Here is a 24066-nt window from a genome sequence, read left to right on the forward strand (position 1 = left end):
ATTAACACAGTCACCCCCCCCCCCCCCCCCCCCCAGTCTGTTGCCATGGTAACACCCTTTACTTCTTTCACAGCGCTGCCTCTGTCAGCCTCGCTACAGGGAGTTTCTAGTTTCTTCGTCATCACTTGATCAGTTCTCGTGCTTCCTGTCACTGAGGAGCACCTGCAGGGCGGTGCGACAGGTGAGCTTCTGCTGTCAGCAGAAGTGAACCGGCTGCAAGGAGGAAGCTGCTGCTTAACATCAAACCAATTAGCAGTAAGAAGGAGGATTAGAGGCAGCAGCTGATCTGCTGTTAATGGGATCAGAGCTGATCGGAGGTTTAGGATGACAAGTCGCAGTTCGCTCACATTCACACCTCGACGCTTTCTTCTGCAGGAAAATATCAGAGCTGAGTGCTGAGCTGACGGGTTTTATGTGAATATTTGGTTGTGATTTAATGGCAGACCCCTCCGCCCCCCCAGCAGCATGGACTGTCCTCCTGACCTGCAGCTCGGCATTATGGGTCTGAAACCAGGAGTTCTGGCCGAGTCGCGTTCAGCTGCTTCTTTCTGGAACGGATTAAAACTCTGAAACTGATTCTCGAACTGTTTTCTTCTTGATACCTGACGTTTAGTGATTGTTGATTTCAGTTGAGTGTTCCGATCCCACTGAGAGCTTAAAATGCCGTTCATGCCGGTGAAGTTCAACCTGCAGAAGCGGGTGAAGCTGGCTCAGGGTCTGTGGATGATCTACTGGCTCTCGGTCATCGTGGGGATCCTCATCTTCAGCCTCGGCATCTTCTTCAAGATCGAGTTGCGGAAGAGAAGCGAGATGATGGACAACAACGAGAGCCATTTAGTGCCCAACCTGCTGATCCTGGTGGGCTTGTTGGCCTGCGGGGTCAACGCCTTCGGAGGAAAGGTGTGCCACGACTCTTTGGACCCAGTCAAGTTCGCCAAGTGGAAGCCGATGCTGAAGTCGTACCTGCTGCTGTGCTGCGGCTTCAACGCGCTGCTGCTGCTGACGGCGCTGCTCTGCTTCCTCATGCAGTTCGCTGTGTACCTGACGCTGGCCGAGGGCCTGAAGAACAGCATCAAGTTCTACAAGGACACGGACACGCCGGGACGCTGCTTCATGAAGAGGACTCTGGACATGACGCAGATCGAGTTCCGCTGCTGCGGCAACAACAACTTCAGGGACTGGTTCGAGGTGCAGTGGATCAGCAATCGCTACCTGGACATGAGCAACGACCAGGTCAAAGAGTGAGTACACAGACCGAGTACAGCACCCTTCACTCAGTTACAGCTGAAACAGTTAAACTGTTCATCAGTTAGTTCACTGGCAGAAATCTTGATCATCGTCAGTTTATTATCAACCTCAAACTGAATCCATCATGTGGTGTCAGTTTCTTCAGAGCTTCTCATGTTGTGATTCTGTGTTTTCTATCTCAGAAAACTAAGCTCTGACCAGGATGTTTAATTCTGCAGGACATCCCATACTTTTTATTTTATTTTGAACTTTGAAGTTCACTTTGGTCTTCAGTCTCGTTTCTCTGTATTGTGGCTCATTTTTGTCTCTTGAGGTCATCGAGAGCACAAACTCGGATCATCTCTAAGCTTCCTAACGAGAAAAGCCTGATTCAAATCTCCAACATTTCCTAAAGAGTTTATCATCGTCACAGTCAGGTGTGTTTTTCAGCTGAATCACACTTGAACAGAGCTCAGCAGGCCGACAGAGAGAGTTTTGTTAAAGAGGGTCAGTGGAGGATAAATGAGGGAATTAAGGAGGTAAAAGTTACCGTGCATGAGGTCGATGTACCAGCTTCTCCTCCTTAAGTCTTTAATCTGTCAGGATCTGATTTCCACCTCGCTGCAGCTCACACGCCCGCTAACATGACAAGGTTAAACCAAACCATTCTCTCACCAGAGAGGCTTGAGAGATGTGATCATTACAAACATAGGAGGGGACAGCAGAACACATCTGATGTGATCAATAATCACGATTGATTATCAATATATCACCAGCTGGCGTTGCAGGTCTGAAGCGTGATGGAGATGCGTGCTTGCGTGTTTCCATGTTGTGTTCCTGTGTTAATGCACTTAAGAGATATTACGCTCTCTCCCTCTGAGATGATTATTTCACATCATCCAATTTCAACCTCCTGTCAGCCACAGGCCACGCCCACTGCCTGTTCCTGTCAGTCAGTCTCAGGCCCCGCCCCATTACCAGTAAAGTGCTGATTCTCTGAAGATTATCCAACTTTTCAGGAGGGTTTACTCTCTGAAGCATCGTCACCAACTGAACAACATTTCTACATTTTCATATTTCACAAGAAAAATCTTCGATTTTAATGACTGGTCTTCCCTGCAGCGCCACCCTCAGGACAAACATGTTTGTCCTGTTCAATCTCGAAGAACAGATACATCACCAGGATGTTTGTCCAGGGGCACTAACAGACTGTTAAACCCTAGTTAGACCAGAAAGTGGCACAGAAAAGTGAATCCACATGAAACATTTGGTCCTGGGGTCTTGGTGACATAGTGACAACTAACAAGTTAAAGTTGGTGAGCTGCTGGAGTCACCGCTAACACTAGCCTGGCGGGAGCATGGTCACACTAGTCAGCCACAATAGCTCTCCACGCTAGCTGGCTAGTTAGCTTGGATGCTAACAGGACAATAAGACTTCACAGTTTATTAAAAGCTGTACCTGCACGTCCTCCTGTGTCTGACTGTGTGTAAACCAGGTCTCTGTCGTGGAGCAGTTTGTACCCCAACAAGGGGAGCTTCAATAAAACTGTTAGCTAATAAGCTACAATAGCTTACCCCATTTTAGACTCTCGGGCTCTCCGTCCACTCAAAGCTCAGCTCTGTCAGGACGGCTTGTCATTGGTCGACATGGAGAATTTGCTGGTCAAAGTTCACCCATCAGTGAATCGTATAGATTCTACTGAAATGAACTGATTTCACTGTTAAAGAGACCATTTTAAAGTTTTGATAAAGAAAAAAACAAAGTGAACTTTCAGTCTGACTATCAGCTGGTCTTCCTCTTTGTCCCTCCTCGTATTAAAGGGCATTCCTCAGGGTTCTATACTAGGACTGTTACTCTTTTCCATGCACGTAAATAATCTGACTATTTATCAAAGAATTGTATCATCTTATGCTGATGATACTGTTGTTTATTGCTCTCCTTTGTCAGCAGAACTAACCTTTGACCTCCTGAAGTCAGATGGGGCTCAGTTCTGTTTAACTGTTCACAAATTCACCAAAGTTGAATTGATTAACTTCACCACCACAAGCAAATAGGCTGTTTTAAACGCTGCTGTAAATTAGCCTTTAGTCTGTTTGTGTTTCCATTCAGAACCAAAGAAATTTTTAAAAACTACCATATATAATGTTTAGTCCTGACGGTGGTGCTAAAGGAAAGGCCAAGGGGTCACCAAAGTTATTGAAAGTTTATTGAAACCTTCAAACAGAGCTCCTGATTAAGACATTTCTTGTTGGAAAGTCAAGCAAATGACCATAAAGCATCTCTTTGTAGTCGTTTGATTGACTTTCCAACAAGAAATGTGAACAGTCACATAGGCCCTGCCTGAGGGACCCGGATGGATGACCTTTGACCTTCCAGTGGAGTCCAGAAAACATTAACTCTGACTGTCTTTGTCCTGCAGTCGTGTCCTTAGTAACGTAGAGGGGAAGTACCTGATGGACAGCGTCCCGTTCAGCTGCTGTAACCCTGGGTCCCCTCGGCCCTGCATCCAGCATCACCTGACCAATAACTCCGCCCACTACGACTACGACCACCGCATAGAGGAGCTCAACATCTGGACTCGGGGCTGCCGCGAGGCCCTCTTCTCCTACTTCAGTGGCATGATGAATAGCATTGGAGCGCTCATCATCGCCACCATCATCCTGGAGGTAAGGGTCCGCCCACAACCGGCTTCAGCCAATCAGCATCCAGCCTGTGCCACACCATCACTTAAAGGAACAGTTCAACATTTAGTGAAATCTTCTTTTCTTTCTCTCTGAGAGTCAGATGTTCAGATTGATGACATCCAGCAGCTGGTTAACTTAGCTTAGCATAAAGACTGGAAGCAGGGGTAAACAGCTAGCCTGGATGTAGCGTCATATTAACCGTACTGACATGAGAGTGGCATCAATCTGAACATCTGACTCTCAGAGAGGAAGAGAAGAAGAAGATTTCACTAAATGTTGAACTGTTCCTTTAAATCCAACAGACAGTTGGTTGAAGATTGGTGAGATTTGAATCAGTGGAGTTTGTTGCAGCATCACTCCAGCCAGTGGAAGTAGCACACTAGCCTATAGCTTTACTTTGTTGGCCAAAATACAGCATTAGGTGACAAAGATACTCACTCAGTGGTCACCTGGCCTCTCGGCCCTGCTGGTCTTGGCTGTCTTTTCCAGTTTATCTTCGGGATCCTGAAGAAGGTCTCCATCACACCTCTGTCCAAGTTTGAAGTAAAACTTTCCAGCATATTAACGCACACACGGGCTCCCGGGGTTGTTCTCAGTGACAGCATCCAACAAAAACTGCCCCTGCTGAACTTCATTGCAGCAGGATGATTCAGTTTCTGTTGTGGAGGACCAGCAGTCACTGTTTGCTGTCGGAGGCTCGGGTTGGTCCCTGCAGGTCTCGTTCCTCTGCACGGCTGATGCAGCTGCAGCCTTGGCCTCTCCGCTGCATTTCTTTGGCCATAACACGGCTGAATATTCGAGTCTATAACGTCCTCTGCACTCATATTTTGGGATGCCATTTTCTCTGTGGCAAACAGCTCATTTAGTGAGAGGAACCTCACTTCTACCTGTTCAGTGAGTTTCAGCTCTATCTTTGATGGTCAGCCATTTAATAAACAGCCAATGAGATGAAAGCCTGACAACAAAAAAGGTGCAAGTTCACCCAAACTCTTGCTGATTCTTGGGTTCTTACCTTTCCTATTTGTGTTCAACTGAAATACTGAATTCACAAACACTTTTTACGAGACTTCACATTTCTGTTTTCCTGCCATTTAAAACTTGTTGATGGCTTAAACCTTCACAACACGTTGCCTCTGCACTCACGCCTCCTAGTCATGTGTAGATGGCTGTAGTGAAAGCATTTGATTGGACAGGAGGACTGGGGGGCAGGGCTATTGGAAGGTATGGTGCTTTCAGGAAAGAACAGGAGCTGCTTCATCACAAACAAAATTTAAAAGCTGTTTATTGTTGCAGAAAATGAGCTAACAAGGTGAAACCTCCGAGCTAAATCTACCGCTGCTGTTTTTAACCTCAGGGCTTTCTCCTGGAGGTGAACGCAGGATATGTTCTGTTCTTAATCTTCTGATTTAAAACAAGATAATCGCAGCACACCTGCAGTAAATTAACCGAAGCAACCTTAAATGCACCAGGTTAACAGCATAATTGATTAGCAAGTGATTAGCGTTATCGCTGAAGGAGCTGCTTCATCACAAACAAAAGCAGACTCAGCTCTGCAGGCTGCACACACCTGACTCCATATGCAAAAATGCTGTTTTTAAAATGCCATCCATTTCAAAATTTGTGAAATGTGACCACTTCATGGAATTTGGAAACTACCAGTCTAAAATATATTTCTAAAATACATTTCCAGGTGACTGCCTCATGAAGCTGATTGAGAGAATGCCAAGAGTGTGCAAAGCTGTCATCAAAGCAAAAGGTGGCTACTTTGAAGAATCTAAAATATAAAACATATTCTGGTTTGTTTAACACTTTTTTGTTTACTACATACATACATATGTTTTTGATTCCTGTTGCTGTGACTCAGGCTGCTTATTACTTTGGGTGTATTAAGATGCCGAGCGGTGGTCAGGCTCACCGAGGATCAGGAACTATTCTGGGGGGGTTAATCTGCCCGCAGCAGCAACAGGTTGCATTCTGGGAAGATCAGGATGAGGGACAGTTCCTGAGAGTGAAAAGCGATTCGTTAAGTGGGTCAAAACAACAAGTTTGACCTGAAGATTCATGACAGGCGGCGGATTTAAAAACAACATCCTGAACTCAATCACTCTGTTTGTAGGAACTTTACTGATGCTGCTGCTGGTCTCAGATCTGTTTTATTCTCTTCACTGAATTCAGTTTAGAAGAACACATCTCACTGGACCAAACAGAAGCCTTCTCCACATAAAAAAAGGTCATAACAAATCAAACCAACCAACTTCTTTACGAATACATGAAGATTCGTGGGACTCTGTTTCCCTTGACATCATCTTCTCAGGCAGAGCTTCCTCTCAGGCCTCAACAAACCTGTAAAACAAAACTCAACCAGTTCTCATGTGATCAACTTTTTATTGAACATTATAAAACAAACAGCACATAAAGAATAAGCAGCAACACCAATTACCATTGAGTAATTTAGTACACATGGAGTATTATATATATATATAAAATACTTACTGGGTACTTGACCTGAGACAAATATGAGTGTGAGGGAAGAGAATAAGTTGGTAATAACTTTAAGAGCGTGTTTAAATGTACTACAATGTAATTTACTACTGAGTACATATTTAATAATTACTAATGTCAGTAATATTATAACAATAATAATATATAATATATTATTTATTTGAAAATATTTAGATGTTAAGTAGAATGATTGATCTCACTGACCTCAGCTCAAGATATTAAACAGTTGTGTATGTTTTTAAAATGATAATAAAATCCTGACGAAGAAGAATGACGTAGTGTGGAGATCCAACCTGACGTCAGGGATGAACCTGCTTTAACGTCATATGGAGCAGAATGCTTTCACTAAACAAACTTTATGGAGGTTTATTGGACAACAGTCTGATGTCACATCAGAAAACACTTTGATTTGACTTTATTTCTGTGAGCAGCCTCGTTGTTAATCCCGCCTACAAAGCTCTGATTGGTCATTGTTTTTCCAACTGGGGAAGCAGCCGTTAATCTACTACACCAGGACTTCCTGAATCAGTGAACAGGAACCTGGTTACTACTACACTGTGGTGGTACCCGGTGGGTGACAGTTTAGTGGCTAAGCTAAGCTATCGGCCTGAGGCAGTCTGTGGGGGGCTGCAGCTGGACGTGATGAAGTCTGTAGCTGTTTATGGATCATCTTGATCCTCCCAACATTCAAACACATTAACTATGTGTAGAGACGCCTTATGTTACACAACATTACTATGTTGTCGCCCCCTGCTGGCCTGGAGTGCTAATGCCCCAACAGCTTCACCCAAAAGAAAAAAGCCAGCACAATGATGATATGATGATGATGATATACTAACCCTGTGTGTGTGTGTGTGTGTGTGTGTGTGTGTGTGTGTGTGTGTGTGTGTGTGTGTGTGTGTGTCAGTCGGTGGACATGGCAGGCTTGAAGTACCTCAGCACGGCTCTGGAGACGATGGAGGACCCGGAGAACCCAGAGTGTGAGAGCGACGGCTGGCTGCTGGAGAAAGGTGTGAAGGAGACGTTCAGTGAGATGCTCTCCAAGCTGAAGACGCTGGGGAAGACCAACCAGGTGGATGAGGGTGGGGACGCACAGGAGGCTGCCACCTGAGTGTCCTGCCCACCACAAAGGACTGAGGTCTCACCCCCCCACCCCCACCCCCTTCCCAGCTGCAGCCTCTCCCCCAGAAAACAGGGAGTGAGAGAGGAGAGGTCTTCTCCACCATCTGTACATACGCCATCGTACATGTGTTAAAATGCTACAACATGAATACTACACACACACACACACACACACACACACACACACACACACACACACATACACACGTGTTCAAAGTGAACAAGTCATTTAAACTTACTGTGAATGTTTTCCATTCTGTAAATATGTTGAACAGAGTTTATTTTTAAACAGGAGGAACAGAAACCTGCTGCTGTAAATAAAACATCTGGGTTGGGATTAAAAATTATAAACAAATATTAAATTAACCCCCCCCCCACCACCACCACCACCCCATCCCCCATCATTAATGCTTCCTGTCAGACACCATCAGGCCTGGAAGAAGCCAGTCTTTACTAGAGCCCGACCGATACACCACACCACTGATCTCTGATCTGGTGATCAGCTAGTCACTCAGATATCAAACATGTCTGAGATTGTTTAGAAACTGTTGCAATTCCGCAGTTTGTCCAGCAGAGAGCGCAGTGCATAAACAGAATATATTTTATACATTTGAGGGATTCTTGCCAAACATCAATGAATGTTCCATTATCAGCTTTTTGGTATTTGTTTCAGACATCGAGTATCGGTCGGACTCTGGTCTTTGCGGTCGCCACCTGACCTCTGATACAGTTGGTTGACATGGAAATAGACGGCCAAACATACAGGTATATACAGGTATACACGGAGTGCGGAAGATTCTTGTGGCTTCTTAAATTAACCCTTACTTGATCGTCTTTTTAATTTTAATTGTTTTGTTTTTACGTCACAACTTCTGACTTTTAATTATTTACTTTCACATGTTGAGTTTTTGAAGGTTTGTCGATGAACTGGGCTTTGTGAAAGATCACAGCTTCAGTCTCATCAGTTAAAGGAACGATAGCTAATGTTAATGCTAACATCTGTAACCTGAAGCACGTGATTGGTGGAGTGTGCTTGAGCAGGACTGAGCCTGGCAGTCTGAGTCCAGGTTGAGAATGTCCCGCTGTGGCCGTCTGGTTCCCTGTCAGAGCGATACTGGTTCAAACTGAAACAGGAACGTTTTTTTACTCTAAAGTTGCAGCCAAACCAACACATGCTTTGATGTGCAGTAATATTTAGTATTTACTCAGCTTAACAGACAGGAAGCTGCATCAGAGAGTGTGTGTGGATCTGGTCTGTGTTCAGTTTTACAGAGGTAAAGTCAGCTGTATAGTGATTAAAGGGTCAGTTTAAAGAGAAATTCAGTTTTCCATTACAGGTTGTAATATTTGTTTTCTTCCTTTGTGATATGGAAAGTTGTGATGTTTTCAGCCAGTTGTTGTGGGTTGGTTGGAGCTTGTAGTCGCTCTGCTGTGTATGATAAAACCTATAAAGAGATTGTGACTGACACCAATCTGTCTGACTCATCTTTTATTAAACTCATCGAAGCTGTTTCTGGACATGTAAACACAAGGTATATATGGAGGTATATACACGTGTATAGATAGGTATATGTAGAGGTATATACACGTCTACACACAGGTACATATAGAGGTATATATGAGTGTTTACACAGGTGTGTATATATAGAGGTATATACACGTGTATACACTGATATATACAGAGGTATATACACTTGTATACACAGGTATATATAGAGGTATGTACATGTGTATACACAGGTATTGGTAGAGGTATGTACTTGTTTATACATGGATATATATAGAGGAATAAAGGTATGTACATGTGTATACACAGGTATATATAGAGGTATACAGGCATGTACACGTGTATACACAGGCATATATAGAGGTATACAGGTATATACATGTATGTACACGGGTATACACAGGTATATAGAGCTATATACCTGTGTATACACCGGTATGTTTAAAGGTAAGTACAGTGATACACACTGTTACATACAGGCTCATACAGGTATATTTAGAGGTATATATAGCGTCTTGCATTGTTTTACAGTACATTGCAGTGTTTTAGTGTTTTTACAGCATCTTACAGTGTTTCACAGCGTTTCAGTGTTTGTTTCACAAGTGTTTCACAGGTGTAGCTTTACAGCTAAGTCTCATTCATCCATTCACTCACACATTCACACACCAATGGCGACCGAGCTGCCATGCAAGGTGCTGGTCTCCGTCAGGAGCATTGTTTCACAGTGTTTCACGTGTGTTTCACGTGTTTCACGTGTTTCATAGTGTTTCACAGTGTTTGTTTCACACTGTTTTACAGTGTTTCACATTGTTTTATAGTGTTTCACAATGTTTCACTATGTTTCACCGTGTTTCACAGTGTCTCTCAAGTGTTTTATAGTGTTTCACAATGTTTCAGTGTATTATAGTGTTTCACTGTGTTTTATAGTGTTTCACAAGTGTTTCACAGTGTTTTATAGTGTTTCACTGTGTTTCACAGTGTTTTATAGTGTTTCACAATGTTTCACCGTGTTTTATATTGTTTCACAATGTTTCACCGTGTTTCACAGTGTTTTACGATGTTTCACTGTGTTTGACAGTGTTTTATAGTGTTTTATAGTGTTTCACAGTGTTTCACAATGTTTCACCGTGTTTCACAGTGTTTTATAATGTTTCACAGTGTTTTACAGTTTTTCAGTGTTTCACAATGTTTCACCGTGTTTCACAATGTTTCACCGTGTTTTATAGTTTCACAATGTTTTATAGTGTTTCACTATGTTTCACCATGTTTCACAATGTTTCACAATGTTTCACCGTGTTTCACCGTGTTTCACAGTGTGTTATAGTTTTTCACGATGTTTCACTGTGCTTCACAGTGTTTCACTGTGTTTCACCATGTTTCAGTGTTTTAGTGTTTCACTATGTTTCACAGATTTTTTTAGTGTTTCACGATGTTTCACTGTTTTTCACCATGTTTTACAGTGTTTTATAGTGTTTTACCATGTTTTACAGTGTTTTATAGTGTTATACAGTGTTTTATAGTCTTTCACAATGTTTCAGTGTTTTATAGTGTTTCACAAAGTTTTATAGTGTTTCCCAGTGTTTCACAGTGTTTTATAGTGTTTCACAGTGTTTCACAGTGTTTCACAGTGTTTTATAGTGTTTCACAGTCTTTCACAGTGTTTCACAATGTTTCCCAGTGTTTCACAGTGCTTTATAGTGTTTCAGTGTTTCACAGTGTTTCATAGTTTTATAGTGTTTTATAGTCTTTCACAATGTTTCAGTGTTTTATAGTGTTTCACAGTGTTTTATAGTGTTTCAGTGTTTTACAGTGTTTCACTGTGTTTTATAGTGTTTCAGTGTTTTATAGTGTTTCACAGTGTTTTATAGTGTTTCAGTGTGTGCAGGTGGTTAACAGCAGCTGAGCAGATAAACAGAGTTAATCAGCTCAGAGGAACAGATTAACTGCTGATGTTAGTTCAGGGCCAAGGACAGAGGCCATGACGCAGAGAGACACCTGGGAGGTCCCGTGGGGGGGGCATAACAAACCATGAATGACTGGTTTATTATTATTAAACCACTCTCACTTGTCACCACCACATTAGTCACACACACTTAACTGGGTTAATACAAATGTAACACAGGAAACAGTCTTTTGTTTTGCCCCCCAGCAGCTCCTTTTATCGCCTTTAAAGAGTCGATCATTCCTCCGGTTCACACTGACTATGAAGTGATGCCTCTACAGTTCCAGTCCAGAATCTGATGCTAGACTGACTGTGGAACTGCTGAAGACTCAGATTAACTGTGGAGGTTTGAACAGGAGGAACATGGAGGACAAAGAACTCCGCACATGAGGACGGAGAAATAAGCTTTGAGGTACTTAAAGTGATGAACACATTAATGCATCAATAATTATTATCCAGTAATAAAATATATATTATTCTGCATGATGAGTACTTTTACTTTTGGTACTTTAAGTACATTTTGATGCCAATATTTACTCACTATTTGAATGCCGGACTTGTACTTGTAACAGACTATTTCTACACTGAGTACTTCTACTCTTCTTCTCAGGATGTGAACTCTGGTCTCTTCTGTCAAAGTCTGAAACTTCATACATCCAACATTCACCCCGACCTCTGACCTCTGAAGCTCAGGATCAGCTGATATTCAGGAGCTGAACCTGAGTCAGGATGATGACAAGTCACACTGAGGTCAGAGGTCAAGGTCAGGTGTGTGTGTGTGTGTGGACATGTATTACTCATATTGTGGGGACATAACTCGCCTTCCTTTTGGGGACAAAACACAAGTCCCTATAACGTCAATCATCAGATGCCAGGGTGAAAACTTGGTTTAAGGTAAGTCTCCAGGAAATTAATGCAAGTCAACATAATGTCCTCTGAAGTGGTGATAACACAACTGTAGTGTGTGTGTGTGTGTGTATTCTTAGCAGCAGCTGCGAGGAGATTAAAATGAACCTGAGGAGGAGATTTACAGTCAAATCCTTTTAACGCAGCACGCAACACACACACATTTACTCAGGAGCAGACGTTTCAAACTGTGAGCCAATCAGAAGAGTTCCCAGGTATATGGTGAGGTCACTTCCTGTTCTGCCACTAAAGTACAGTGGGGGAAATAAGTATGAAACGCATCAACATTTTTCTCAGTAAATATATTTCTGATGGGGCTATTGACATGAAATTTTCACCAGATGTCGGTAACAACCCAAGTAATCCACACATACAAAGAAATCAAAACATATAGAAGAAAAGGAGGTGCAAAAAGGCATGGGAAGCCAAGAAACCAGCTGAAATCTGTCAGTATTTAGGAAGCAGTCCTGCCCCCATCAGTGTAAATTAATATCAGCTAGTCCTAATTGATAGCCTATAAAAAGGTTTCTCATTACCAAGGTGTCACACAAGAAGCATCTCATGATGGGTAAAAGCAAAGAGCTCTCTCAAGACCTTCACAACCATATTGTTGCAAAACATACTGATGGCATTGGTTATAGATGTATTTCTAAACTTCTGAATGTTCCAGTGAGCACCGTTGGGGTCATTATCCGGAAGTGGAAGGAACATCATTTCAGCATAAACCGGCCACGACCAGGTGCTCCTCACAAGATTTCTGACAGAGGAGTCCAAAGAATAATCAGAAGAGTTGTCCAAGAACCAAGGACCACTCGCGGAGAGCTTCAGAAAGACCTGGAATTAGCAGGTACAGTTGTTTCAGAGAAAACAATAAGTAATGCACTCAACCGCCATGGCCTCTATGCACGCTCACCATGCAAGACACCATTGCTGAAGAAAAAGCATGTTGAAGCTCAATTAAAGTTTACTGCACAACATTTGGACAAGCCTATGAAATACTGGGAGAATATAATCTGGTCAGATGAGAGCAAAACTGAACTCTTTGGATGTCATAGCACACACCTTGTTTGGAGGAGAAATGGCACTGCACACCACCCTAAAAACACCATACCAACAGTAAAGTTTGGAGGTGGGAACATCATGGTGTGGGGCTGTTTTTCAGCATATGGTACTGGCAGACTTCATATAATTGAAGGGAGGACGAATGGAGAAATGTACCGAGACATTCTTGATAAGAGTCTGCTGCCATCTACCAGGATGCTGAAGATGAAACGAGGGTGGACATTTCAGCAAGACAATGATCCCAAACACACAGCCGAGGAAACTCTCAACTGGTTTCAGAGAAAGAAAATAAATCTGCTAGAATGGCCCAGTCAGTCACCCGACTTGAATCCAATTGAAAATCTATGGAAAGAACTGAAGATCAGAATTCATAGAAGAGGCCCCTGCAACCTTGAAGATTGTTTGGAAGAATGGGCAAAAATCACACCTGAGCAATGCATGCGACTAGTTCCTTCATACAGGAGGCGTCTTGAAGCTGTCATTACCAACAAAGGCTTTTCTACTAAGTATTAAATACATTTCAGCAAGCGTGTTCAATACTTTTTCCCTGTGTCATTCCACTTTATTACACATAACTTCATTTATGGACTTATTTGTTTTGATTTCTTTGTATGTGAAAATTTCAATAGCCCCATCAGAAATATATTTACTGAGAAAAATGTTGTATAATACTTATTTCCCCCGCTGTATAAAATCATACAGATTTTATTAAAGTAAATCAGGATTTAAGTGGTCATCAGTTGAACAGGTTGATGAAATCCTGACCTGTGAATTTCCAGGGTACAGCGTGGACTCTTCAGCCCAGCAGTAAACAGTTTCACTCCTGAATCCTGCAGGTTGTTGTTACTCAGGTCCAGCTCTCTCAGACTAAAGGACTGGGAGCTGAGAACTGAGGACAGAGCTTCACAGCTTCTCTCTGAGAGGTTACAGCCACTCAGTCTGAAGAGACAATAATAAACAACAATTAAAATGTCACTAATGTTAAAATGTGATTATCTTATAGGTTGAGTCTCGACCAAAGTACAATCAGAAAGAACAAAGGTCTCTAAGCTTGCACTTAAGCTCACATGGAACTACCAAAACTGCTTTATAAGACAGAGTCAAACGCAAAAACACTCCAAATTTTCCAGTGAAAGTGAAATATAAACTGGAAGTGTAAATGGTAACCAGTGCAGAGTAGCTCAGTTTGGTGATATACTGAACCACCTCTTCTCAGCACTGGCTAAAATCCTTAGTTACTTGTGATTAACTCATAAATAAATAGACATGTATATTTCTAAATCACATCATATCAAAGCATAATGGGTTTCCCTATATCAGCCAGACTTCGTATCTGTGTGCTGTTCAGTAGGTGAGGTTGAATCAGTAAAGAATTTATAAAATGTGAAATTTCAAATCCTGATGAAACATTTGTGAGATTAAAAAATGCTGATACGAGAGAGGCTGTTTAAACTGTGTGGATCTGAGAGAAATATGTGAAATAATATCAAAAATCCTGTAACTTGATCTGACCTCAGAGTTTCCAGCATACAGTGTGGACTCTCCAGTCCAGCAGACAGCAGCTTCACTCCTGCATCCTGCAGGCTATTACTCAGGTCCAGCTCTCTCAGACTAGAGGACTGGGAGCCGAGAACTGAAGACAGAGCTTCAAGATTTCTCTCTGAGATGTTACAGCCACTCTGTCTGAAGAGACAATAATCAACAATAATTAAACTGTCATTAATGTTAAAATGTTATTATCTTATAGATTAAGACTAAGTTACCATCCGAAAGCTGCATTTTATTACTGAGGCAAAAATAAAATAAAACATTTGCTCAGTGAACTGAAATAACAACTTTGTCTAGTTGGTAACCAGTGAGGAGTTGCCAATTTTGGTTATCTACAATTTCTTCTCCACACTGGCTAAATTCCTTGCTGTTCTACTCTAAACAAGATGAAAATGAAGCTAGAGCTTCTTTGTATCTGAAGAAGTTCATTTGTATTCCTGTTCAGTATATGGAGCTGAATAAAAAAATATCCTCTGGACAATTCAAAGCTTTTCTACACTATGAGGGCTTTTCCACAGCAGGAACTTTCCCAGGTGACCAAGGACCTTTTTAGGAACTCAGGAACTGACTCTGTGTTTCGACTGGAGGAACCGGGGACTATATTTAGCTCTCGTATGATAGCTGCAGATGCTAACAAAGTCCCTGCTACGGGGTTTACAGCGCTGACCGTCAGTAATTGGTCACAGACTCTGTGGCTGCTTCAACTTGTGTACTGCTTTTACATAAAACAAGGAAGTGCTGTAGTATTGATATCAGGACAAGGGGTCGAAATTTACTGTTGTGTAATGTTAAGTACAAAGTAAAGCTTTGTTGTTGTCTTCATGACTTGTTGGGCAAGAGGAAAAAAGAGAGATCGCAAACAAGCTGAGAGTGAAGGAGGGAGAGCGGCAGTAGAGAGGACAAAGTGAATGAAAAAGAGAAATAAAACTTTATTTGCTAATTGTTTCATGTCGGTTATGTTCTACGTAGAAATAAATAACCATTCATCCATTAAGTCAATCAGTCACAAAACAAGGAACAACAGAATGACCCAGAGTTGTTTTCTTGTGAGTAAAAAGTTTCTGAAGCCATCATGGGTATAATTTGCCTGTTCTACAAGGCTCTTACGATGCGGTGGAAACACACCAAATCAGAATCAGAAATACTTTATTGATCCCTGGGGGGAAATTACACTATAAGAAGTTATGATAAAGGAATAAAGGAAAAAAGTAAGAAAAAAATAAGAAAACAGACAGGAGCGACTGTAACAGGCTGCATGCACGATCAGCGCATGCGCACTGAGTTGGACCCTAGCTTAGTTCCTGAGATGAGTTCCTCTGGGTCCATGGTTCCTGAAAATTTCTGGTCAAAAAGGGGCTTATGAAATTTGAAATCCTGATGAACACATTTTTAATATTATATTTTATTCATATATTTTAATATGAAACTGGCTGTTTACACAGCATGGAGCTGATAGTTTAGAGAAATATTTCAAATAATTTCAGACAAACTAACTTGATCTGACCTGAGAGTTTCCAGGGTACAGTGTGGACTTTCCAGTCAAGCAGACAGCAGCTTCACTCCTGAATCCAGCAGGTTGTTGTTACTCAAGTCCAGCTCTCTCAGACTAGAGGACTGGGAGCTGAGAACTGAGGACAGAGCTTTAAGGTTTCTCTCTGAGAAGTTATAGCAACTCAGTCTGAGAATAAGAGTAAGAAGCAAAATAATAGTACATTATTTTCTTTCCTGTTGAAAATATAGCAGAAATGTGATAAATACTTTCAACTATCTCTGTACTTACAGAGCTTTGCTGGAGGCTTTGACCACTGGCAGCAGCCTCAGAAGAGCCTCCTCTGAAGAGTCTGAAACATGGTATTTCTTTAGCTCAAACACGTCCAGGTCTTTCTCTGGTGACAGTAAGATGAAGACCAGAGCTGACCACTGAGCAGGAGAGTTCAGTCTGGAGAGACTTCCTGATCTCAGGGACTGTTGGATCTCCTCCACTAGAGAACGATCATTGAGTTCATTCAGACAGTGGAACACATTGATGCTTTTCTCTGGAGACAGATCCTCACTGATCTTCTTCTTGATGTACTGGACTGTTTCCTGATTGGTCTGCAAGCTACTTCCTGTCTCTGTCAACAGGCCTCGTAGGAGAGTCTGATTGGTCTGCAGTGAAAGACCCAGGAGGAAGCGGAGGAACAAGTCCAGGTGTCTGTTTGGACTCTGTAAGGCCTTGTCCACAGCACTCTGGTGTAGATATTTTAGATTCTGTTTGCTTTTAAAGATTTTAGACAGCCAGGGTGTTGTTTGTTCTTCTGACACCAGATTGATACCAGAGTTGATGAATGTCAGATTGACATGAAGAGCAGCCAGAAACTCCTGAACACTCAGATGGACGAAGCTAAACATCTTGTCGTCCTCCTTCCTCTTTCCACGTTCCTCTTTAAAGATCTCTGTGAACACTCCTGAGTACACTGAGGCCCAGATGACGTCAATGCCACTCTTTTTTAGATCTTTCTCGTAGAAGATCAGGTTGCCCTTTTCCAGCTGGTGGAAAGCTAGTTTTGCTAATGACTCAATGTACCGAATGCACTTTTTTTATTCCTCTGGTTTGTCTGATGAGCCAGGAATTCTGTGTACATCTCAGTCAGGGTCTTGGGCAGCTCTCCACTCTGGTCTTCAACACTGTAGCAGTGATCCAGCAGAAGACCGGGATGTGGCACATGATGTGGAGGCTTCGTGAGGTCTTGATGTGGGAGATGATCCTGCTGGCCTGCTCCTTATTCCTGAACCTCTTCCTGAAGTACTCCTCCTTCTGTGGGTCAGTGAACCCTCTAACCTCTGTCACCATGTCAACACACTCAGGAGGGATCTGATTGGCTGCTGCAGGTCGAGTGGTTATCCAGAGGCGAGCAGAGGGAAGCAGATTTCCCTTTATGAGGTTCATCAGCAGCACATCCACTGAGGTTGACTCTGTAACATCAAAGTCTGCATCCAGGTTTTTATTGGTAAAGCAGTCCAGTTGGAGTCGGCTCTCATCCAGTCCATCCAAAACAAATAGAAGTTTGAATTTACTTTTGTCGTAGTTGGTGTTTCCTGATGACTGCAGAGTAGTAAAGATGTGATTGAGAGCATCTTGCTTGATGTCTCTGCTCTCCCTGATACATTGATGAATAAGCTTTGCCAAACACAATTTTTCTTCCTTCCATATGTTCAGCTGGCAGAAAGTGACAGGGAATACGAGATGCACATCTTGATTGTTTTTTCTTTCAGCCCAACGCAAACTTCAGGCAGGCTTCACCACCGCCTCAATCTGTCTGACCTCATACTGTTTGTTGATGTGTACGTCACCCCCGGCTGTGATGTACAGCTCTGTGTAGATATCATCCAGACGCTGCTCATCTGTGCCCACCCCTCTTGTGCACACATGATAAGTTCATGTGTGCACAAGAGGGGTGGGCACACATGAACTTATCCTGGAGATTTGATTGAAGCAAGCGTTTGTAATATGAGATGGGTTGTGGCTCAGGTACTGGAACAATCTCATCTGTGTGACATAAATAGAAAAAAACAATAGATTAGGCTGTATGTCTACAGTAAATGCTTCTTTTGCTAAAGGTTTGTTTCTGAAGGGAAACTAAAAAGCGGTCAAACAGTCAGTTAGTGGAGCAGGTACTAGAATACTAGAACACTGTCTGTGGACAGAAAGCAAGCTAGCTTAATGTTTAGCTTTGAACCCATCCTTGTCTTTTATACACATTTACAACATTTAAACATTTATGACAGGGAGATAACTAGAAGTAGTGACGGTGTTGCTACAGGTCTGATGGTGCTGACTGAACAGCCACCATCACAACAATCCCTCTTTAAATGTAAAGAAATGTATAACTTGTGTTACCGTCTACGGCGGCCAAGAAAAAAATATTCCACGTTTGCCAACAGAAAAAAATCTGTGACAGTTGAATTAATAAAATGTCAACTATAACCTGCTGATTACTGTGCACTGTAAAACATATATCTTAAAAAATTAAAATTAAAATATTATTATATTCTTCGACAATAAAATACCATTAGATGACAGATTCTTGCTGCAATTTTACAGCCAAACTTTAGTAGTTAGTTTGGTTAAATTTTTCATAATTAGAAAACATGTAAAAAGGTGCAAGAGAATACTGCATAAATACCTTTGAATTTCACTATTTGAACGGCTGCTGTCTTTTAAATTACAGTAAACTTTTGTTATTTCATAGAATTATTTAATTCATCTTCAAAATCTGTCTGTCAAAGTCAGATTTCTGGAGGTCAAACAAACAAAATGGCTTCAGTTCAGCTTCACTTTACCCTCTTTTAAACCCTGTTAACAACATGTCAAAGGTCATCTCTCATTTTACATGCTTATCCTATAAATTTACATTTTAGTACAGTAAAATATTTGTTCATCATCAGATGGAGCTGTGCTGTTTGTCCACATAATCTCCCCATCAGTAAAACACAGAAAAGTAGAGTCACTTCTAGAGAAGACTGTAGATGGTTCATTATATTCACCGTTTAATGAATTAAGAGAACAACCTGCTGCGAAATGACAGAAAAACAGTTTAAACACCAAATCAAACAGAAACACATTCAAACACTGTAAAACATGGAGTAAATATCTGCAAAATAAGATCAATAGACTTAATGAGTGAAAGCAGCAGACCTGTCTGTCTCTCAGGTGTGTTTCACTGCAGGAACAAAGGCCCAGGTGAGCTTTCAGCCCTTCTTTACACCCTCTGACGTCCTGCCGACGTTTGTGTTTGGAAGAAGCACAAGTTTTTAACAATTCAACATTTCTCCAACCAAAACAATCGATGACGTCACTGTGAACAGAAGCCGTTTCAATCAATCAGAGTTCCACTTACCGAACTTTTCCATGAACTTCATCAGCTCTCCTCTGTCCTCAGCAGGTCTGTGCTTCACTCATCAGACTGAAGTGACGCTGCTTCTTATCCTTCAACAGTGTGTGTGTGTGTGTGTGTGTGTGTGTGTCTGTTACGCCCCGCATAAAACGGGGAGAAATAAATACGAGCAGGGACGATCCTTTCCTCAGCGACAACTTCGCCGTAATGAGGAAAAGAGCCCGACTTCCCCAGGTATGTGGGCGGAGACAAAACCAATCGATCTTACGATCTTAGATTGAGACCTAGCCGATCACAAATCAACAGTTTTACAGCTTATTGAAACAAAGTGAACAATGTAATATAAACAACTTCTTTAACATTTTAACCATTTAAAAACATGTAACAGATTTTAAATATACTATGCAATATTACATTTTAGCCAATCCCGTATCATGAATGTATGATCTTTTTAACATTAGATTTTAACATTAAAGACCATGAACTTACTATGCTTTGAACATATAACACATGCTATAAAGTACTGTATTTATTATATTTCAACTTGTCACGTCCTCACTTCGCTATGAAAGTATGCAGTCTGACTGGTTGTACTGAATCTCAGTCTGAGCTGCGTTCACAGGATCAAATGTTTTTGTGAACAGAAACATCCTCCCAGGTCAGACAAGAGTCTTTCAGCATCAAATTCAGCATCTGAGGAAAAATAATGACAACTTAAAAAGAGTTGGTTTGACAGCAGACTGGTTACTGTTGTTGAGACCAGATAGTTCAGAACATGCCCCCCTTTGTGACCTGGTGTTCTTGTATATGTAGTCTGGTGGGGAAGAGATGATTGAGCAGAAATCTGAGCAGCCACTGTTGTGTACAGTTTGATTTCCTGGCCAGAACGTTAATGAACACATTCGTTCACACAGCAGAGACCTGAGGGTGTTTTTATTCATCACTCCACTTTGCTGACGATGTTGTAGCAGTTGGGGAGGGGCGATTAACCCACTTATCACTCTTAGTGCAGATAGTTTTTTACATTATCTGTAAACACAATATATCATAAACCTGTATAAATAACAGTTATGTAATCATGATACAGATCAGAAACAGAAACGGATGCAGCTAATTGTTAGTTATTATTATTATTGTTATTATTATTAAGTGCAGACGTACTGCAGGTATCCAGAAGATGCCTTCACCTCATTGAAATGAGACTGCAGGTGTTCCTGATGAAGTCTGGACGCATTCAAAACTAGAAGGAGAAACTACCAGAACAAGAAGTTTAGGGTTCAGTGAGTCTTAATATGAACTGTTGGATGGAGTGCTGCAGTTACTCACTCTGACCACTGCTCACTCATCTCTCTTCGCCTTCATCCTCCTCCTCCTCTTGGTAAATGTTTGCTGTCCTCTAGTGGCCACAGTGAGCAGCTGCAACACTCTACAAGCAGCACCGATTGATTGTAAACGTTTTACTGGCCTCTGGTGGTGACACAGGGGACCTACAGCTCTCAGCAGTGACGGAGGTCACTACACAAACTCAAACTTTTCTTTGTCGTCGTCAAAGGTTTTAAAGGCTGTAAAGGTTCTCCTCCCTCGTGTCCTCTCCGGGCTTCCATACAACACCTTCAGGGTTCAGACAGAACTTCACTGAGTGAAGACACAGAGGAAACTTCTTTTAAAGGTTTATTACAAAACGCAAGACAAAACATGTCAACTGGGTTTATTCTATTGGCAAACACGATACAATGACGAACAACCTTCTATCTGCAGGTGAAGCTTCGCTGAAACCACGAACCAAAGAGAAAACAAACCAACACAACATGGATCGAAATGCAAAACTGTGGACAAAGAGAGGAGAACGGCAGCTTTAAGGCCTGAAACTGAGAAAACACAAACCAGGAAGATGAGGAGCAGGAGGAGGAGGAGCAGGAGGAGGAACTTCTTTTTCTTAATTCTACGGGAGGTTCGTAGTGCGACTATCTGCCGCCTACACACAGTTATAAATAGGTCACCATTAAATTAAGTCAAATCCAATTCACACAGTAAAATGTTATTCACAAACTCAAAATGTCCGCCGCCGTCTGACGGCTCGACAAGCAGGAAACAATAAGTGAAGCAACTTCAGGGAGGTCAGGGTCCGCCGACGTCCTCGGGTGATGGATATATTTTGGCTAAAGCTGCTCCGTCTGTCAGGGGGGAAAAGCTCTGACGTGAAGTTCGTCCATGTTTGGTCCGAGACGTCCGTTAGAGTCTTTAAATCACCTCCAACTGTTCACCAAACTGCTGGTACAAGTTCACAGGATCAATTCCATCAACGGTTTCAGACGGACGTCCGTTTGAGTCACAAAATCTCACATTTTCTTTGTGGAAACAGCTGCTTTGTGGTGAGCTGTCATCTTTTCAGTCAACCAATAAAGATGACTTGTATTTTTGTTCCGTATGTCTGTTTTGGTCCAGATGTTATGTCAGAAGAATTTCTGTTTTTGCTCCAAATCACCAAAAATTGACACAAAATCTCATGTTTTACTTCACTGTTTAATAACCTGATTTGGAGGCTTTAACTTTGAAAAACTGGACGTCTGCTGGATGTTGCTGTTGTCGTCCGTCTGAGTGGTTTCCTGTCTGCTGTTGTTGATGATGACGATGCTAAACAATGACGATGGCTGTGGTGTTGCTACGGTAACAAGGGCAGCTAGGCCAGGCTTGGCCACCTAGACGCTCTCTTGTTTTTGTTGGGTTTTTTTTAAACTTGTGAATCACATTTAAATACCATTAATATTTATATATTACAACATTGTTCCAAATTCATAAATAAGTAGTGCAGTTTCCCCTTCGACCTCCACAACACGACGACTCTGCTGCTAAAACGAGAAATCCAAACGTCAGACACTGCAGATCGGTCTTCAAACACACACAGCTGAAAAACTACAAATATGGCCAACTAGCTGCAGGTTATAGTCTTCATGCAAACGTTAATGTGGAGAAACGCCAGTTCTGACCAATCGGCTTGTCTGCTGGGATTTCACATTTTAACCTGTTAAAAATATCAAAGCTACACAGTTAACCAATCAGAACGTTGTGCCAATAAGAACTTCAGCCAATCAAAATCACTCTGATGAAAACCAGGAAGGAACTGGGCGGTGAAGTCAGAGACGAAAGAAAACAAACGTGGAGACAAGCGGAGGAGTCGCTGCTCGGAACCATATCAGACTCGTACCTGATCAGACCTGTGCCAGCACCTGTACCTGATCAGACCTGTACCAGCACCTGATCAGAACCGTACAGAGATTTACTAACGACAAAATTAACTCCAACTTTTATCAACTCACGCTGAATCGATTAGTCGATCAACAAAAATGAATCTGCAATTATTTTGATAATCGATTGTTTGTCATTTATCTTTAGCTTCTGTTTTATATCCAGTTAACTGAATATCTTTGATCCCTAGATCCCTAATAATTGATAATAAAAAATAATCATTAGTTTCAGCCCTTTCAGAATTTCAGATTCTGACCTTTTCCTCTGAACTCTGCTGAAGAGATGAAATCATTTATTTTGTGACAGAAATCTGTGGGGGAAAAAAATATATATACATGTAAAGTCATAATTTTGAGGTTTTATTTTAAGGATTCTGACAAAATAAATCTCTGAATTCTAACAAATTATAAAACTACCTGCTTTAACTCAGAAAATCGTCTTCTTTTCTGTAATGCAACATATTTTCTGTTGAAACAGGGCACTGTTGGAGCGATATCCAACATGTGACAGATTCTACTGTAAACCAATAGGATTTAAAGAGAGAAAGCCACTTTGATTTGATTGGAGTAGAGGGGCGGGGTTTGTTTGAAAATATCTGATAGTTTATAAAGCTGGAGTTTGTATTTATGATTTCACTGACTTTCATCGTCACTCTCTAACGCTGATTTACTGTTTTGGTTTATTTTGCGTGTCCTGTAGTTTTTGTTTGTCGTTAATAAACTTCCGTAAAGTCAAACCGACCTGCTGCCGTCTGATATCAGCTAAATCAAATATAAACTGAATCTACTGGTTTTATTGTTGTTATGAATCTTTTCTGTGGAGACTCAGTTTCCCATAATGCTCTGCATGCTGACTTCTGACTGAAAGCCATTAAATGTACAGGTCCTGGCGCTGATTGGAAATATGGTGGCAGGTGGGTGTGGTCTGTGATGGACAGACAAGCTGACTCTAGCTCCCAGCTCTCTCCCCAGGTGGCTGATGGGAAATGGAGTGTAGAGAGGGCAGAATGAAAGCGAACAGCGTCCGTGTGCAACCTAACAGACAGGTGGAGGAGGGCAGGGGGCGGGGCACGGGGTAACACTTTAAATCTAATCCCATCCTTAAGAGCAATTAGCTAAGGGTCAGTTATGACCATATATGGATATGACCATATGTGGAGATCCCCTCGCCATACAACCATAAATGGATGTCCTGCTGCTATCTACACCAGAGAAGAATCAACCAGTTCCAGTTCCTGAAACCTGGACAAACAAACTGCCGCAAGCTGCCCAGAATCTGTCCCCAACTGGTCCAGAACTGGTGGAGAACTGGTCCAGAACTTTTCCAAATTAGAACTTTTCCAGAACTGGTCCCAAACCAGTCAAGAACCAATCAGTGCTGATTCAGAACCAACCCAGAACAGGTCTAGAACCGGTACAAACCCAGTCCAGCGCCGAGTGACT

General features: G+C 41.9%; 2 protein-coding genes across 2 annotated transcripts; one reads left to right on the forward strand and one right to left on the reverse strand.

The window, feature by feature from the left end:
- The first annotated feature begins 660 nt into the window (after nucleotides 1-660).
- Nucleotides 661-7525, forward strand: prph2b (peripherin 2b (retinal degeneration, slow)). Its single transcript, XM_070916236.1, has 3 exons — nucleotides 661-1241; nucleotides 3648-3894; nucleotides 7322-7525. Exons 1-3 carry the CDS (start codon nucleotides 661-663, stop codon nucleotides 7523-7525), a joined length of 1032 nt encoding a protein of 343 aa, XP_070772337.1.
- A 5383-nt stretch (nucleotides 7526-12908) lies between these two features.
- Nucleotides 12909-19394, reverse strand: LOC139294546 (NLR family CARD domain-containing protein 3). The gene is given in 9 exon segments (XM_070916461.1): nucleotides 12909-12987; nucleotides 13719-13892; nucleotides 14466-14636; nucleotides 16006-16179; nucleotides 16282-17083; nucleotides 17086-17154; nucleotides 17157-17897; nucleotides 17932-18030; nucleotides 19382-19394. Coding segments are annotated over 9 exon segments (2322 nt in total).
- Between the last annotated feature and the right edge of the window lie 4672 nt (nucleotides 19395-24066).

This window comes from Enoplosus armatus, chromosome 12 (genome assembly GCF_043641665.1).
Source record: "Enoplosus armatus isolate fEnoArm2 chromosome 12, fEnoArm2.hap1, whole genome shotgun sequence".
Taxonomy (NCBI): domain Eukaryota; kingdom Metazoa; phylum Chordata; class Actinopteri; order Centrarchiformes; family Enoplosidae; genus Enoplosus; species Enoplosus armatus.